The following is a 19,573-nucleotide window of genomic DNA, read 5'->3' on the forward strand; positions in this document are numbered from 1 at the left end:
AAATTTGAGGTTTAGATTTTTATCTAATTTTTGTTAGAACTCGGCTTGGTGAACTAAGTTTCAGCTTGAGTTTGATAAAAAAATGAGTTTTTGTCAAGTCAAGTCAAGTCGATCCGAGTTATTTTTTTTAGATTTTGAATAAAATCTAATAATTAAGAAATTAGATAAATAAAAAATAAAAAAATCTAAATTTAATGAAATTTTTACAACAAATAGACCCATAATTTATTGAATTAGAAACTTATAAAAAATTAATACGTAACTAGCTGATATTTATCAATAATAACAATATATTATATGCCTAAATAAATTACCAATATATATAGATAATTAGTATATATCAATATTTCATATGTGGTTCTTACATATATACTAGTATTTGAAATTATTAAATCTTACCAACTAACTGGTATACAAATTATAAAATAGCTATGAAATATATTTAATATATAGACATAAGTAATTAGGTTGTATATATATATATATTATCTGTTTAATTATAAAATGTGCTATGCTTATATTATGAACCAATAAATATATATACATATGTATATATACACATTTATACAGATAGCTAGCCCACTTATATCGTTAATTAATAGAAGGCCATCTTTCTAATAAACTCGTAGTATATGAAGTCATTTTTAAACAAAAAATGCATGCATAGGCCGATCTAAATTTTAATGTTAAATACAGTCAGTTTTACGTATTTTTTATACATTTTACTGATGTAATTAGCCAAAACAGTTATTATATATTAACAAAAAGTGACGCAGCCAATCATATTAATAAAATACGCAAAAATGATTATATATAAAATTTTTGTATATCTTAAAGTAAAAAATTGAAATAAATTTAGAGATTTGTTAAGAGTAATGTTACATATAGTTATGAAATGTGTAAGCACCGTATAATTATTTTAAAAAAGTGTGAAGCCTATTATTAAAAACTTAATTTTTTAATATGGATCCTATATTTTTTTATTTTTTTAAAAATGATTGTATGGCGTTGGAAAATTCAGGATTAGAATTATCATTTCTCATTTGTTAATTGGTATATGCACAATACTATAATTGGGTAGTAATGGGTAGGTCTTTCGAAAAAATTTGGAACTCACGTGTAAGGATAAATTTCATTTTAATGATGGATCCTATTGTTTTAGAAAAAGGTACGAGACATATATTTTTGTTGAATAAACCCCTAAGGTGTAAAATAGGTTTGGGTTTGCAACCATCCACTCTATGCTCACTAACTGTCCACCCACCCACTCACCTCCAGAGGCTCTTCTGGTCAAGAGGAGTGGGTGTGTGTCCCCCCATTGCTCTCCTATAAAAGAAGAGCTCTGCTAGTGTAATTTATGCAGTGGGTGAAGAGAGAAAGAGAGACGTGAGAGAGAGAAATAGAATTTTGTAGAGTGTTTTGTAAATCTCGTACAAATTCTATAAAAGAGGCTCTAGTGGACGTAAAAAATTTGTTGAACCACTTTAAAATTGTCTTGTGTGATTTTTGGACAGGCCGGAGGCACAACAATTGGTATCAGAGCTCTGGTTCGAGCTGTTGGAAAAATTCAAGTTGCTCAAAATCAATTTTTGACAACTCCAGGGTGTTCCTCGCATCGAGACGAATCTGTTGCTGTAAACAGAATCGAAAACGGAGGTCGGAGGAGCCCACACACGCCCCTAGAAGGTCAACGCGTGCATCTGCTATAATTCACATGCCCCCACGCGCATCGGAGGAAGAAGACGACTGAGCCACATGCTCCCACGCGCCCCCACACGCTTTAGAGGTTGAAGACGCGTGATGGACACGCGCCACATGCGCCTCCACGCGCCCTACAGAGGTTCAGCGCGTGTACTACACGCGCCTCATTCTCCCCCACGTGCACGCAATGCTTTAGCACGTGTGATCCACGTGCCCACTCGCCGCCCACTTGCACTGTGATGCGCGTGCATCCCACGTGCCAGACAGATCAGAACCGTCCGTTTTTCAGATCCATTTTCGGCTTGATCTAAGCCATTCGGAGTTCGATTTCAGCAATCAAATAGTGCTTTCTTACTATTTGGATCGTTCCAGACTCATCCATATGGTTAGAATTTTGAAATTTTTTGTCTAAATTTTTCTAAATTCAAATGGAACATTCTGGAAGAGACAAGAGCTCTGAACATGCCAGTAGCTCAGGACGTCGATCCACTGTGTCAAATGCCAAGTTTGAGGTTGAGAAGTTCGATGGAACAAGCAACTTCGGGCATGTGGCAGTGTAAAGTCATGGACGTTTTGATCCAACAAGAGTTGGATATTGCGTTGGGAGGAAAGCCAGATGATATGACTGATCAGGATTGGAAGAAACTTAATACTCAAGCTTGTAGTACAATCCAATTATGCCTTACCAAAGAACAAAAGTATTTTGTCATGAGAGAAACAGATGCTAGGGTACTTTGGCAGAAATTAGAGGATAAGTTCATGAAGAATAGCATTGAGAGCCGTTTGCACTTGAAGAAGAAGCTCTTTAGATTCCAATTTCGTGAAGGTATTTCAATGTCTGAACATCTGAATAATTATAACCAAATTCTTGCTGATTTGTTAAACTTGGATGTTAAAATCGAAGATGAAGATAAGGCTTTACTACTGTTAAATTCATTGCCTGATACATATGAGCATTTAATTACTACTCTATTGTATGTGAAGGAAAATATTAGTTTTGAAAATGTATCTAGCTCTTTAATTAGCAATGAGTACCAGAGAAAAGATAAACATGTACAACAAGATACATCAAGTGAAACGCTAACAGCAAGGGGGAGACCACAGTCAAGATATCTCGGAAGGAGGAAAGGTTTTCATTCAAAAACCTGGGCCACATCACGTGATTCATCAGTCGGCAGAAAACTTGCCAGAGACGAGTGTTCATTTTGTCACAACAAAGGACACTGGAGGAAGGATTGTCCAAACTAGAAAGGACAACAACAGAATCAACCCTCCACAGCCAATGTCATGGACAGAGATGACGAGTCAGATTTTGCCTTGGCAAGTTCATTATCCATTTTTCATTCCGATGAATGGATTATGGATTCCGGATGTACATATCATATGTGTCTCAATCGGGACTGGTTTACTGACTTCACAAAATTTGATGGTGGAGCAGTACTTATGGGCAATGATAGTACCTATAAGACTCAAGGAATAGGTAACATTTGGTTAAAGCTGCACGATGGCAGCGTCAAGACTTTGACAGAAGTTCGGTACGTTCCGGACTTGCGGAAGAATCTCATCTCACTGGGATCTCTGGATTCAAAGGGATTCAGAATCGCCATTGAAGACGAAACTCTCAAAGTACTAATGGGAGTTCAGGTGGCAATGAAGGGCTTGAGGCGAGGAAACTTATACTTCTTGCAAGGAAGTACTGTTGATGGAAGAGCTTCCACAGGCTGTGAGAAGCTAGATGAGACTGATAACGACACCACTAGTCTTTGGCATATGAGTATGGGACACGCAGGAGAAAAAATTTTGCAAACACTGATGAAGCAAGGCTTACTCAAAGGTGCCAATATAGGTAAACTGTCTTTTTGTGAGCACTGTGTATTGGGGAAGTAGAGGTGGATCAAGTTTGGAACCGCAGTATACAATACACAGGGAATACTTGACTATGTGCACTCCGATATTTGGGACCTACCCAAAATGCATCTTTGGGAGGTAAATATTGGTTTGTAACTTTTTTTTATGATTATTCTTGTCGTGTGTGGGTGTATACGATGAAGAATAAAGATGAAGTGCTAAAAATCTTCCTTGATTGGAAGAAAATGGTTGAGACTCAGACCTGCAGGAAGATCAAGCGGCTCAGATCTGATAATGGAGGTGAATACACTTCAGACCCCTTCATGGAAGTATGCCGGAGAGAGGGAATTGTTAGACACTTCACGGTATGAGGTACACCGCAACAGAACGGTGTGGCAAAACGAATGAATCGTACTTTATTAGAGAAAGTGCGATGTATGTTGCTGAATGCTGGATTCAGTAAGAAATTTTGGGCTGAAGCTGTGACATATGCCTGCCACCTCATCAACCGACTACCCGCAGCTGCCAATGATTGAAAGACGCCCATTGAAATGTGGAGAGGTAAACATGCTACTGATTATGACTTTTTACATATTTTCGGATGTCCTGCTTACTATCATGCTAAAGAAAGTAAGCTTGATTCTAGAGTCAAGAAAGCAAAATTCTTGGGCTTTAGTACGGGTGTAAAAGGGTATAGACTCTGGTGTGTAGAGTCCAAAAAAGTAATCATCAGTAGAGATGTTACATTCAATGAATTTGAGATGCTTAAGTCACATAAGCATAAAGATTCCAGTGAAGGCAGCAATAATGGCGAAACATCAGATGATTCACAGAGTGTGAAGTTTATTTCAAAGAAGTTGGGAAAGCATGGACAAGATGAGATTGATAATCCAGTCACAGTACCTCCAAGTCAACCCGAGTCAATAACAACTAACAGACCGAGACGAGAGAAACGTGTACCGACACGTTATGCAGACTATGTGACATATGCATTACCAGCTGAAGGGGGTGAGATCCCAACCACTTATAGAGAAGCCATACAGTCCAGTGAACAAGTTGAATGGACAAAGGCGATGAATGAAGAGATGCAGTCTCTTCACCAGAACCAGACTTGGGAGCTTGTGCCGCTTCCAAAAGGAAAGAAGACAATTGGCTGTAAGTGGATCTTCAATCAGAAAGATGATCAAGCTGCTAAAAATGGAGTGCGATACAAAGCTAGGTTGGTAGCCAAAGGCTACGCTCAGACAGAGGGAATTGACTACAGTGAAGTATTATCTCCTGTTGTGAATCATTCATCCATTCGGATATTACTAGCTTTGGTTGCACAATATGATCTTGAGTTAGCACAGCTTGATGTAAAGACAGTTTTCTTACATGGTGATCTGGAAGAGGAGATTTATCTATCTCAACCAGAAGGATTCAAAGAAACTGGCAAAGAAAATTGGGTATGCAGTCTTAAGAAGTCTTTCTATGGTTTGAAGCAGTCACCTCGACAATGGTATAAGCGGTTTGACGGCTTTATGATGGATCTGAAATACACTCGTTGCCAATACGATCATTGTGTATATTTAAGAAAACTTACAGATGGATTTTTCATTTATTTGCTTTTATATGTAGATGATATGTTAATTGCATGTAAAAGACAGGGGGAGATAGATCACTTAAAAACTCAGTTAAGTAATGAGTTTGAAGTGAAAGATCTAGGAGAAGCACGAAAAATACTGGGGATGGAGATCAGCAGAGATAGGGTAAAAGGTATAGTTCATCTTACTCAGCAGAGAATACTGTAACGATTCAACATCGACTCGAAGACGAAGTCGGTGAGTACTCCTATGGCCCCATATTTCAAGCTCAGTGCATTGCAGTCTCCTAAAACCGATGAAGAGCGGGACTACATGAGGAATGTCCCATATGCAAGTGTTGTTGGAAGCTTAATGTATGCCATGGTGTGTACACGACCTGATATCTCTCAGGCCGTTAGCTTGATTAGTTGCTATATGCATAATCCTGGAAAGGATCATTAGTATGCGGCTAAGTGGATTCTACGATATATTTCAAAGACTGTAGATGTTGGTTTGAGGTTCGAGAAGAGTGAAGATAGTCTAGTAACTAGATATGTTGACTCAGACTATGCAGGTGATCTTGACAAACGCCGATCGACAACTGGTTATGTGTTCACTATGGCTGGAGGACCAGTTAGTTGGCGATCAACTTTGCAGTCAACAATTGCAGTATCATCTACTGAAGCTGAATACATGACTGTAACAGAAACCGTGAAAGAAGCCATTTGGTTACAGGGATTGGTAACAGATTTGGACTTTAAACAGCAAGAGGTTACTGTTTACTGTGACAGTCAGAGTGCAATTCATTTGGCTAAGAATCAAGTATATCACTCTCGAACAAAACATATAGATGTCCGATTTCACTTTGTACGTGAAATATTAAAAGAAGATGACATCAAACTTTAGAAGATTGGCACTGAGGATAATCCAGTAGATATGTTGACGAAGGTCGTCACAGGGATCAAGTTCCAACACTGTTTGGACTTGATCAATATTGTACACTGCTGAGCACCCTCAAGTGCATTGGAGCGTATTCAACAATGGAAGTCTCTCATGTTAAAGAATGAGGTGCATTCATTTGAAGAATGAATCAGTTTGTAAGTATCCTAATATGATATACTTGGGTGAAGGAGGTGATTGTTGAATAAAACCCCCAAGTGTGAAATGGGTTTGGGTTTGCAGCCACCCACCCCATACTCACCAACTGTCCACCCACCCACTCATCTCCAGAGGCTCTTCTGGTCAAGAGGAGTGGGTGTGTGTCCCCCCATTGCTCTCCTATAAAAGGAGAGCTCTGCTAATGTAATTTATGTAGTGGGTGAAGAGAGAAAGAGGGACGTGAGAGAGAGAAATAAAATTTTGTAGAGTGTTTTGTAAATCTCGTATAAATTCTATAAAAGAGGCTCCAGTAGACGTAAGTAATTTGTTGAACCATTTTAAAATTGTCTTGTGTGATTTTTGGACAGGCCGAATGCATAATAATTTTAGAATTGTATATAATAATTTTTTTTTTTTTTTTGTAAGTTTATGGAATCTCGAAATTGCGAGCAATTAATAGAGACTTTGTGATTTTATTTTTCCATTGATCAGTGGTTATAGAGATCATTACATGCACCGGCAATACTAGAATATAATCTCAATTAATCATTAAATGTTGTTGTCATAACCATACATAGTTGTCATGTACAATTTACCAAAAAAATGGAATAAATCTGCCCTTTACGCCAAATAAATAAACAAACACATATAGACAAACCTGCAGCCATCTGATGTTGATGATGATGAGATCACAATCCACGGATCATGAATCTGAGGCAACTTAAACACGTGTATGTTATGGTAATAATTATCTTTTTAGAAGATCATTAATAGATTGACATGCAGGCATCTAAAATTATCAATAAATATTATTTTTCACTACAAATATATATATATATATACATACATACTATATGTATAAATACGAATGTTATAAGATAAACAGTATTTTCATATAATATTTTCATTTTCAATTTTACCCTTACTTGTATTCCAATTTTACTTTTATTATATATATAAAATAATTACTTATAACGAACACGTACGACTAATTCAAAGTAAATCAAATATACTAATCCATTAATTGATCTTTCGAAAGAGCCAGCATATAATATATAAAATACGTCTACAATATATAAGGAAAATTAATTATTAAGAGGGATAATTAGAAAAGAGGTTGCTGTGTTGATCACATCCACTGATTATCATCATGATCGAATTACGTGTATATAACGTCCTCGTTATATTTTAATTAATTAAAGACTAATTTAATTAATTATATAATATATTACCTTTCCACCAGTAATTAATTCTAGAAGGGAGAATTAATTAGGAAAAAAAAAAAAAAGGAGAGCTAGGGTGTTGATCAGTAGCTGGTACTTACCCACCGTTAGTTTAATCTTGGCTTTCAAATAAACAATAATGTCCTTAATGTCGGGCTGCTATCTGATACACGACCTCTGAAAGCCATTTCTCAACTGTTGGTTATTTTGCTTGCTAAGCATCCCCCGGCAGGCCAACTTATTATTATTAATTAACACTAAATAACAATTTATTTAATTACAATTAATTAATATATTATACTGAATTAATTTTGACAGATACATCTAGTATATTTAATTGTTAATGAATATTAATTAATTTATAAGGCCAAGCTGGTCATGGACTGATCGATCGATCTATCTAGCTATCTCCCTCATCTTCATAAAATATGTTGACTTTTAGCCACTTGATCAGCTTGTACGTTAAAATCATGTCCACAAAAGAAATATATATATTTTTTCAATTCTTTGTATAATGTGGGATATTGATCGACTGCCCTTTATTTAATTCTCGTATGACATATATATGGATGGTTACACGTAGAAGTAGCTTGCTAAGAAGGCCAAATAAATGTAAATAATTAATGTACGTACATCCCGACCTACTCGTTGATTTGACCCAAAACATTAAAAAAAAAAGAAAGAAAAAGAAATGGAAATTTGACTAGGCTTCTGATAATTGATTTTAATTAAAAGGTAATTAGTTAATTTGTAATATTTATATTATAATAGTGTAGGGTTTTAATCAGAGGATATGACTGTGGAGCTTAAAAACCTTATATCCAAAACTACATTGGTCCTATAATAGAAACAAAACAACTTTATGTAACATGCACGATTTCATGAAGGGAATTAGCTGCTTGTCCTTGATCATGAATCAAGATCATCAGCTTCTGAATCAAGAATCCCTTAGTTCACCTAACAAAGGTAAAACGACATTTGGGGAGATTGGAGCAATGCCTCTATGATCCCCCACTTTATAAGTATGCATGCGTTGGCATGTCTTTCATGACTGCAACAAGCTAAAAAGAAGAACAAAAAACTAGGACCAAGATCAAACTGGCAGCTAGCTAGTGAAATATTGAGAAAGAGAGCTAGAAAAGGGGTTCATCATCAGCAGTTAATGGGTTTTTGGGTTCGGATTCTGGCTCTTTCGGTCGTCTGCCTTTTTCCAGCGTTGATCGAGTGCAGGGTTCGTCATTACACGTTTAGAGTAAGTTATACTTACAGTATTTATATATATTACGTATTTACGTGTGCCGATCATTCTTCATCATTCTCAATATGATTGACATGTGCGCATTGTTTGGTGTTGAGGAAAGTTTGTGTCATTACACAGCTCAAACCATATATGCATGCTAGAGATCATGGAAAAGCTGCTAGGCTTCCCATGACTATGCATATTTGGTCGGATATTTATATTATAAAGAACTTCGATCTATCGCATTGGGAGTTTTCATTGATGATTTTGTTCTATTTTCTCCTTTCTCATTTAGTTTAGTTAATGTGCATGATATGCATGCATGACATTGGAAGCGCATGCAATAATTAATAATTATCATCCTTTGAGATTTAACAAATATATGATCAAACTTGTCACGTCCTTTTATAATTTCTCTCCTTTCTCTTGCATGCATGTGATCTATACTTTCTTTTGAGAAATGTTTCCTAAATCATTTTTTCGACTTTTGGGTAATTAATTTAGAACAATATTTTTCTTCATTTTGAATTTTATTAATTTTTATCAATTTAGGACTGATGCATGCAAAAATTTTAAGTGGTTTCATAAGAATCACTTAAATAAAAAACTACTTAAGATGCAATACGTCAGTCAGTGTGATTGAGAATAGTGAAATTAAGGATGAAAAACAAGATTTCGATCTCCTTAAACCAATATATATAAAACTTGTCACCTTTCAAAGTTTGGAGTGCCAATTGATTTTGCACCAATAGGTACGTATACTAGCTAGTATAAGTAATCAAAATTATGAAACACATTTAATTTCTAAAGCATTTTTCATGTGCTCAAATTGTTTAGCACATCTTTTTATGCCTTTACGTTATTTTCTATATATAATAAGATTATTATGATATAAATATTACTTGTTCAAAATAGAAAGCCATGCAATTTTAGTACGTACTTGTGACGTTTGATCAGTACTTAATTAGTGTGAATGCTAAAGTAGTACTCTTCAATCATTTTCGACAATGAACTACAAGGTATAACATCTATTTGCTACCAAATTAATTAGCACAAGCTGCTAGCTGTAAACCATGAATAACACTGTGCAACAACGTCATTAATAACGTCATTAATTCTAAAAAGTTCGTTTAATTAATGCCTTGTGTGAATTAGGTGGTGACGAAGAATTCCACCAAACTCTGTTCAACAAAGCCCATTGTGACTGTAAATGGGCAGTTCCCAGGACCCACCCTTTATGCTAGGGAAGATGACAATGTGCTTGTGAGGGTGGTCAACCATGTCAAATACAATGTCACCATCCACTGGTAAGCTACGGCCAAACTCTCTATTAATTGTATCATTCTAAATTTCTCTCAAAATACCCAATTATTATTAACAGTAATGATATATACAATCTTAAAGTATACGTATAAATTCTATAAACTATCTTTAAAAAAATAGAATTTATTATCAAAAAATAAATTTTTTTCATGCAGGTCTCAGATTTTCTCATTTTTTCTAATAAGTACAGAGTTTATACATTTTAATACTGTAAAAATCATTTATCAATAATTAATCTTGATTACAACCAACATATATATTTATTTTCTTAATTGTAATTTGGCAGGCATGGGATTAGGCAAATCCGAACGGGTTGGTCAGATGGGCCAGCATTCATTACTCAATGCCCTATCCAGCCAGGGCAAAACTATGTGTACAATTTTACCATCACAGGCCAAAGAGGCACACTGCTTTGGCATGCACATATTCTCTGGCTAAGGGCGACAGTCCATGGTGCCTTAGTCATCTTGCCTAAGCGTGGCGTGCCATATCCCTTCCCAAAGCCCCACAAGGAAGTCGTTGTTATATTAGGTGAGTTCAAAAGCAAAAAAAAAAAAAAAAAACAAAAAGATAATACCCATTTTCTCTATCTATCTGCTAATAGTATCTCGTGGTGGTTGGCACAATAACTTTTGTACTGATCTCCTCAACTAACAACGTATAAGAAGAGGGAAATATATACGTAACATGATATTTGATTTTGTTCTAAAAAATATATAAATTGCAGCTGAATGGTGGAAATCAGACACTGAAGCTGTGATCAATGAAGCTCTAAAGGGTGGATTAGCACCAAATGTCTCAGATGCGCATACCATTAATGGTCATTCAGGGCCAGTAGCCAATTGTTCCTCACAGGGTACGTACTTCATAAACATAACCAGCTTTGGAATCACATATGAAACTTCTACTTTGATTTGGATTCATTTCAAGAGCTTTTTAGAATTAACTTGCGTAATTACGTGCAGGTGGGTTCACATTGCCAGTTGAAAGTGGTAAGACCTATTTGCTACGTATAATCAACGCTGCGCTCAATGAGGAGCTGTTCTTCAAGATTGCTGGGCACCAGCTCACCATTGTGGAAGTGGATGCTACGTATGTGAAACCAGTGAAACTTGACACAATAGTGATTGCCCCTGGCCAAACCACTAATGCCCTTATAACAGCTGATCAAAACTCTGGCAAGTATTTGGTAGCTGCCTCTCCATTCATGGACTCCCCCATTGCTGTGGATAACCTCACTGCAACAGCCACTTTGCATTATTCAGGCACACTTGCTAATGCCCCCACAACTCTTACCATTCCACCTCCACAAAATGCCACTGCAGTTGCAAACAAATTCATAACCTCCTTAAGAAGTCTTAATTCGAATAAATACCCTGCTCGGGTCCCATTAACAATTGATCAAAAACTGTTGTTCACTGTCGGTTTAGGGATCAACCCTTGTCCAACATGCAAAGCCGGGAACGGAAGCAGGGCAGTGGCTAGTGTCAACAATGTCACATTTGTTATGCCTACCACTGCTCTACTTCAAGCACATTACTTCAACATTTCTGGGGTGTTCACTACAGATTTTCCTGGTAACCCACCAATTGTATTCAACTATACCGGCTCTGGACCATCGAATTTACAGACCACTAATGGCACTAAGGCTTATAGGCTGTCTTACAATTCTACGGTTGAACTTGTCCTGCAAGACACTGGTATCATTGCCCCTGAGAACCATCCAGTCCATCTTCATGGCTTTAATTTCTTTGCCGTTGGTAGGGGACTAGGGAATTACAACCCAAACACAGATCCACAAAATTTTAACCTTGTTGATCCTGTGGAGAGGAACACAATTGGTGTGCCATCTGGTGGATGGGTAGCAATCAGATTTCGCGCAGACAATCCAGGTACACGTTGATTCCAGACCAGATTTTAATATTTGGGTTCTAATAATTTGTGCTGATCTGTTTCCTTATGACCATCTGTCTGTAGCTTTAGCTTGTTAAAGTTTCTAATACATTTTTTTTTTTTGGGGGGGTGCTTGTAGGAGTTTGGTTCATGCACTGTCATCTGGAAGTGCACACATCATGGGGGCTTAAGATGGCATTCTTGGTGGACAATGGCATAGGACCTAGTCAGTCGATTCTACCTCCTCCAAGTGATCTTCCACAATGCTAAACCGCCCAAAATATTTATTACCATACAACAAGTAGGGAGATCTCCAAGTCGAAAAAGATGAGGGAGAGACTGAGATAACATGATGGGGGAAGTGGAAGACAAAAAAGAGGAGGCGTAAAACCATAGCTAATTAATAAACAAGCGAGATCTAATAATTAAATTGTTTTAGTGTAATTGGAGAGAAATTTCCATACAAGTGTTTGAATAAAATTGTACAAGCATTCTAATATGTTGGAATACAATATCTATTTATATATTTTTTTTGGAGAGAGGAAGAGGAAGAAGAGGGGGGGGGGGGGGGGGGGGGGTGTTTATTTATATCAGATTTCGTATGTATAAGCTTTTCTTATCCTATGAAAGTTCCGAAGGATTTTCGTCTGTTATATATGTATCTGCCTAGCAAGAATTTTCTACATTTGCATCGAAGCCATTACTTTATTGCGAGCCCAATTTATGCCGATAAAGGAATGTAATGTGGATAGGCCCATTTGTGAGATGCTTCCGACCTTTAATAGTGAAACTTTGGACAACCATTTTGTGAGGCTCTAGGCCATAGATGGTTGATATTCTTCAAAGCTGGGGTAGTAATCTATCTAGATTAATTTGACTAAATTTATTGCATGATGGATGCGTAGCGGATTCGATATTTGAAGTGTTACCTACCCCATTTTAGTTGGGTAGCCACCCTCCCTGTACCCTAACCCCACCCCACACCCACCCTGCAGGTCGGTAGGTTCGCACTGCCACCGTTTGGCCACAACCTCAAGAAATCACACAAAAAGTTTATGCGACCAAAATATATCGCAACCCTTTGACAATCATTCAAACATTCAATCACTTTCAAGAATCTCAAGTGTCTAAAAAACGCAACAAAACAATCAACTCCTCTACATATCCAAAAAACTTGACCAAAAAGAGGCAGATACTTAATTAGGGGGGCTCGTGGGTCTTTGCTCGAGGGGTCATGGGTCACACTGTCCGAGCAAAAGTCATTTATTATTTTTTTAATAGCTTTAACAAAATTATTCAACTTTTGGTGATCCTACGTTGTACATAATGCCAGACAGGAAAGATAAGAGACAAAGTTAGGAAAAGAAAAAAGAAGTTAGAATCATCACATCATGTGACATAAGATTTACTTGATTTGATAACGTACTTATGATTACAAAGATATAGAGGATTTTATTAAAATTAAAGATTAAAGATACAATACGGCAGCCGTGTAAGGATTAATACAATATATATTAAACTCCCTAGTTGAAAACCCATAAAAAAAATTATTACAAATCTTTATTAGGTTGGATCATCAAATCAGACAACACACAAATAAAATTACGCTCCACACAAAAAAGCCCAACAACTCTTTACAGAATTAGTGGTGCATGGTATTACACTCATTACAGAATTATCAGCGGCTTAGTACGTGAAGATTTTGTTACTAGCCTGATTTATCTTAAGTATAGGTGCCATTAATAAATTGAAAAAAAAAAGTATGGTCCATTAATTTTTATAGGTTAACCACAATTATTAGTGAAACCTTGAAGTATAAATTAAACTGAATGTTCTTTTAAGAGTTCATAGAAGCAACCTAAAAAGCTTCACCAGGACTCTGACCTGGACTCTGAACCTAGACTTTCTATATCATGCTTAAAAGATAACAGTTATGTAAGCTTGTTGTTGTGTTCTTTTCATATAAGGATTTGGAGGACAAGCTTCAACCAGGTGGACCTTTTTATCCATGGGGCTTGTAAAGGATCCCGACCATGCACTAATTCTAAAGGTGAAAGAGATTTCGTTTGATTACATAGATGAGATATGATTAGAATTTTTAAAAATTTTGAAAAAAATATTGTTATAATTTAATTTTTTAATGTTAATTTTGTTTTGAGATTTAAAATAATTGAATTATTTATTATATTTTATGTGGAAACTTGTAAAAATTATAATGATGAAATGAGATAAGATGAGATGTTTTGAGGAACCAAATGATAATGCTAATTAAAGCTACCATGTTTTCTATTTGGGATATTTCATTCAAGCTTATGTTGTCCTAGAAGGTCTAGAAGAAGATAAGTGTTAGGTTTACATGATATAAATTTTATACAAAAAAGTTTACACATTGATATCACTTAATATAATATATCAGATCTACTTTACAATTTGATGAATCTCACTAAATTACGTAAATGTATAAACTCTATTATCAATCTCATTAAAAGGCACTCGAGGAAAAATGTATAAAATTCATGGATATAAAAGAGTTGAGGAGAAAATGCTCTTTTTCAAATAAATATTGGGAGGACAATGGGGTTTATTTAATTTTTGGGACAAGAAAATTTACTTTTATAAATTTATTTTAAGAAAATTAAGAGAATAGAAAGCTTAGGCCTGAGAATCGGCCGGTCCAAACCGGATAAATCGATCGGATTGGCCATTTCAGTCTGGACCTAGGTCCGGTCAATCTCGATCATGATTTTATAGAACCGAGTGTTTTCACTCCAAACTGGATCGGACCGAACCGAATAGAATGGAAATAAAAAAAATTATTATTTAGATATATTATTTTTATAATAGTTGTATATAATTAATTGTATAATTATATATGGTATAAAAAAATAGTAATAGTCTAATATAGACTATAATTATACTTATACTAATATAGTTATACTAAATCACTATAACTAATACTAAATATAGCTATATTAATAATCTACTATTAATACTAATATACTATTATATAATTTATATAGTTATATACTAATCACTATAATTAATACTAATCTCTATAATTAATACTTATATAGTTATACTAAATCACTCATTCACCATAACTAATATTACTAATATATAGCTATATTAATAGTCTAATTCTATTATAATTTATATAGTTATACTAATCATAATAAGTTAATAACTAAATCACTATAAGTATAACTATATATATTTAGTATGAATTTATTATTATATTTTTTAATGTATAACTATAATATATAGTACTAATATATATTAATATATTAACATATTATAAGAGTTATAGTATAAATTATAATATACTAAATCTCTCTAACAGTATAACTAATATTAATATATAGTTATATTAATAGTTTATTATTAAGACTATTATATAGTTATATTAATTACTATAATTAATACTAATATATAGCTATATAGTATATATATTTATATAGTTGTGCTGATACTATTAGTCTATTATATAGTTTAAGACTCTCAATTCTAATATAAGCTATATATATAGCTATAACTAATATTAATATTTATATTAATACTAATAATGTAGAATATAGTTATACTAACTGACTAATTTAACATAACTAATATTACTAATATAATATAGTTATACTAAATTACTAATAGTTTAATACTAATACTATTATATAGTTATGCTAATCATAAATTCATAATAGCTAAATCGGTACACAATCATCATCCAAGTGATCAGTCACGTGCATGATCTTTTCCATTTCCATGGACAACTAAATTATATACAAATCAGGAAATAGGTTGATCAAACTGATAATTGGGCCGATCCATATTCGAATATCCTTGACATAATTAATAATAATGTTAAGAAAATATTATCACTAAGATGATCTCTGAAGCATTCTAGAGTAGTTAGATCACTATTGTGGTGTGTTTTTCAGAAAACTAGATTGAAACGATCATAGGTACGCATGGGAGAATTAAAGCATGAACTCCTTATGGAAAAAAGGATCCCAAAGACAATTATAGTTAATCTCCTATAATTTTATGATTCACGCGTTGTGCTGACGTTTTAATGTATCAAATGAAAAGGGAAAAAGAATTAGAAGCTGATCAGCCAGGTGTGCGTCTGTAAAAGTAAAAAATCGTTTTGAAAATGAAAGAAATCTGATGTTTGTTAATTTGTTTGGATGAAATCAAGTATAGCTGGTGATGAAAGATAAGCTCGATCGAGGAAACTAGCTAGCTAGCTGATCATAAAAGATAAGAAGAGGCAAACAATGATGAGAGACATGGAGAGATCGAGATCTAGTCACGATCGGGCTTTCGGGGCATTACAGTTGTATAGGGGAACCACAAATAGCCATTTCCCCTCCACACTCACTCTGCTGTTTCTAGATCTTCTTTCATTTTGTTTGGGCTGATTTGACCATCTCTCTGTAGCTTGTTAAAGTTTCTTATACATTTTATTTTAATTTTTTTTTTTTTGGGGTGCTTGTAGGAGTTTGGTTCATGCACTGTCATCTGGAAGTGCACACATCATGGGGGCTTAAGATGGCATTCTTGGTGGACAATGGCATAGGACCTAGTCAGTTTATTCTACCTCCTCCAAGTGATCTTCCACAATGCTAAACCACCCAAAATATTTATTACCATACAACAAGTAGGGAGATCTCCAAGTCGAAAAAGACGAGGGAGAGACTGAGATAACATGATGGGGGAAGTGGAAGACAAAAAAGAGGAGGCGTAAAACCATAGCTAATTAATAAACAAGCGAGATCTAATAATTAAATTGTTTTAGTGTAATTGGAGAGAAATTTCCATACAGGTGTTTGAATAAAATCGTACAAGCATTCTAATATGTTGGAAAAAAAATATCTATTTTTTTTTTTCTTTGGAGAGACGGGTGGTGGGGGGGTTATTTATATCAGATTTCGGATGTATAAGCTTATCTTATCCTATAAAAGTTCCGAAGGATTTTCGTCTGTTATATATGTATCTGCCTAGCAAGAATTTTCTATATTTGTATCGAAGCCATTACTTTATTGAGAGCCCAATTTATGCGATAAAGGAATGTAATGTGAATAGGCCCATTTGTGAGATGCTTCTGACCTTTAATAGTGAAACTTTGGACAACCATTTTGTAGGCTCTAGGCCATAGATGGTTGATATTCTTCAAAGCTGGGGTGGTAATCTATCTATATTAATTTGACTATATTTATTGCATGATGGATGCGTAGCGGATTCGATATTTGAAGACCTACTCATTGTAGTCGGGTAGCCACCCTCCCTTTACCCTAACCCCACGCCACACCCACCCTGCAGATCGGTAGGTTCGCACTACCACCGTTTGGCCACAACCTCAACAAATCACACAAAAGATATCACAACCCTTTGACAATCATTCAAACATTCAATCAACTTCAAGAATCTCAAGAGTCAAGTGTCTAAAAAACACAACAAAACAATTTAACTCCTCTACATATCCAAAAAACTTGACCAAAAAGAGGCAGAGACTTAATTAGTGGGCTCGTGGGTCTTTGCTCGAGGGGTCATGGGTCACACTGTCCGAGCAAAAGTCATTTATTATTTTTTTAATAGCTTTAACAAAATTATTCAACTTTTGGTGATCCTACGTTGTACATAATGCCAGACAGGAAAGATAAAGACAAAGTTAGGAAAAGAAAAAAGAAGTTAGAATCATCACAAGTGACATAAGATTTACTTGATTTGATAACGTACTTATGATTACAAAGATATGGAGGATTTTATTAAGATTAAAGATTAAAGATACAATACGGCAGCCATATAAGGATTAATACAATATATATTAAACCCCTAGTTGGAAACCCATAAAAAAAATTATTACAAATCTTTATCAGGTTGGATCATCAAATCAGATAACACACAAATAGAATTACGCTCCACACAAAGAAGCCCAACAACTCTTTACAGAATTAGTGGTGCATGGTATTACACTCATTACAGAATCACCAGCGGCTTAGTACGTGAAGATTTTGTTAGTACCCTGATTTATCTTAAATATAGGTGCCATTAATAAATTGAAAAAAAAAATATGGTCCATTAATTTTTATAGGTTAACCACAACTCGTCATGTAATATTGAAGTTCATCACTAATATTTTGAAACCTTGAAGTATAAATTAAACAAAATATTCTTTTAAGAATTCATAGAAGCAGCCTAAAAAGCTTCACCAAGACTCTGAACCTAGACTTTCTGTATCATGCTTAAAAGATAACAGTTATGGAAGCTTGTTGTTGTGTTCTTTTCATATAAGGATTTGGAGGACAAGCTTCAACCAGGTGGACCTTTTTATCCATGGGGCCTGCAAAGGATTCTGACCAGGCACTAATTATAAAGATGAAGGAGATTTCGTTTAGTTACATAGATGACATGAGATTAAATTTTTTAAAAAATTTAAATAAAATATTGTTATAATTTAATTTTTTAATATTAATTTTGTTTTGAGATTTAAAAAAGTTGAATTATTTATTATATTTTATGTAAAAATTTGTAAAAATTATAATAATGAAATGAGATAAGATGAAATGAGATGAGATATTTTGAGTAACCAAATGAGAATGCTAATTAAAGCTACCATGTTTTCTATTTGGGATATTTCATTCAAGCTTATGTTGTCCTAGAAGGTCTAGAAGAAGATAAGTGTTAGGTTTACATGATATAAATTTTATACAAAAAAGTTTACACGTTGATATCACTTAATATAATATATCAGATCTACTTTACAATTTGATGAATCTCACTAAATTACGTAAATGTATAAACTCTATTATCAATCTCATTAAAAGGCACTCGAGGAAAAATGTATAAAATTCATGGATATAAAAGAGTTGAGGAGAAAATGCTCTTTTTCAAATAAATATTGGGAGGACAATGGGGTTTATTTAATTTTTGGGACAAGAAAATTTACTTTTATAAATTTATTTTAAGAAAATTAAGAGAATAGAAAGCTTAGGCCTGAGAATCGGCCGGTCCAGACTGGATAAACCGATCGGATTGACCATTTCAGTCTGGACTGGATCAACCCGAGGCTAGATTCGGTCGGTCTTGGTCAAGATTTTATAGAACCGAGTGTTTTCATCTTGGACTGAATCGGACCGAACCGAACAGAATGGAAATTAAAAAAATTTATTATTTAGATATATTATTTATATAATAGTTGTATATAATTAATTGTATAATTATATATGGTATAAAAAAATAGTAATAGTCTAATATAGACTATAATTATACTTATACTAATATAGTTATACTAAATCACTATAACTAATACTAAATATAGCTATATTAATAATCTACTATTAATATTAATATACTATTATATAATTTATATAGTTATATACTAATCACTATAATTAATACTATCTCTATAATTAATACTTATATAGTTATACTAATCATAATAAGTTAATAACTAAATCACTATAACAGTATAACTAATACTAATATATTGTTATACTAATAGTTTATTATTAATATTATTATATAGTTATACTAATTACTATAATTAATACTAATATATAGCTATATAGTATACTTATATAGTTGTACTGATACTATTAGTTTATTATATAGTCTGAGACTCTCAATTCTAATATAAGCTATATATATAGCTATAACTAATACTAATATTTATATTAATATTAATAAGG

At 34.1% G+C, this 19,573-nt stretch overlaps 1 protein-coding gene across 1 annotated transcript; it reads left to right on the top strand.

The window, feature by feature from the left end:
* Positions 1-8,470: 8,470 nt before the first annotated feature.
* Positions 8,471-12,414, top strand: LOC122276466 (laccase-4-like). Its single transcript, XM_043086212.1, has 6 exons — positions 8,471-8,684; positions 9,828-9,979; positions 10,282-10,526; positions 10,723-10,851; positions 10,961-11,887; positions 12,028-12,414. The coding sequence occupies exons 1-6, from the start codon at positions 8,595-8,597 to the stop codon at positions 12,156-12,158; spliced, it is 1,674 nt and encodes a 557-aa protein (XP_042942146.1). The 5' UTR covers positions 8,471-8,594; the 3' UTR covers positions 12,159-12,414.
* Positions 12,415-19,573: the final 7,159 nt, after the last annotated feature.

Source organism: Carya illinoinensis, chromosome 9, assembly GCF_018687715.1.
Source record: "Carya illinoinensis cultivar Pawnee chromosome 9, C.illinoinensisPawnee_v1, whole genome shotgun sequence".
In the NCBI taxonomy this organism is placed as follows: Eukaryota; Viridiplantae; Streptophyta; class Magnoliopsida; order Fagales; family Juglandaceae; genus Carya; species Carya illinoinensis.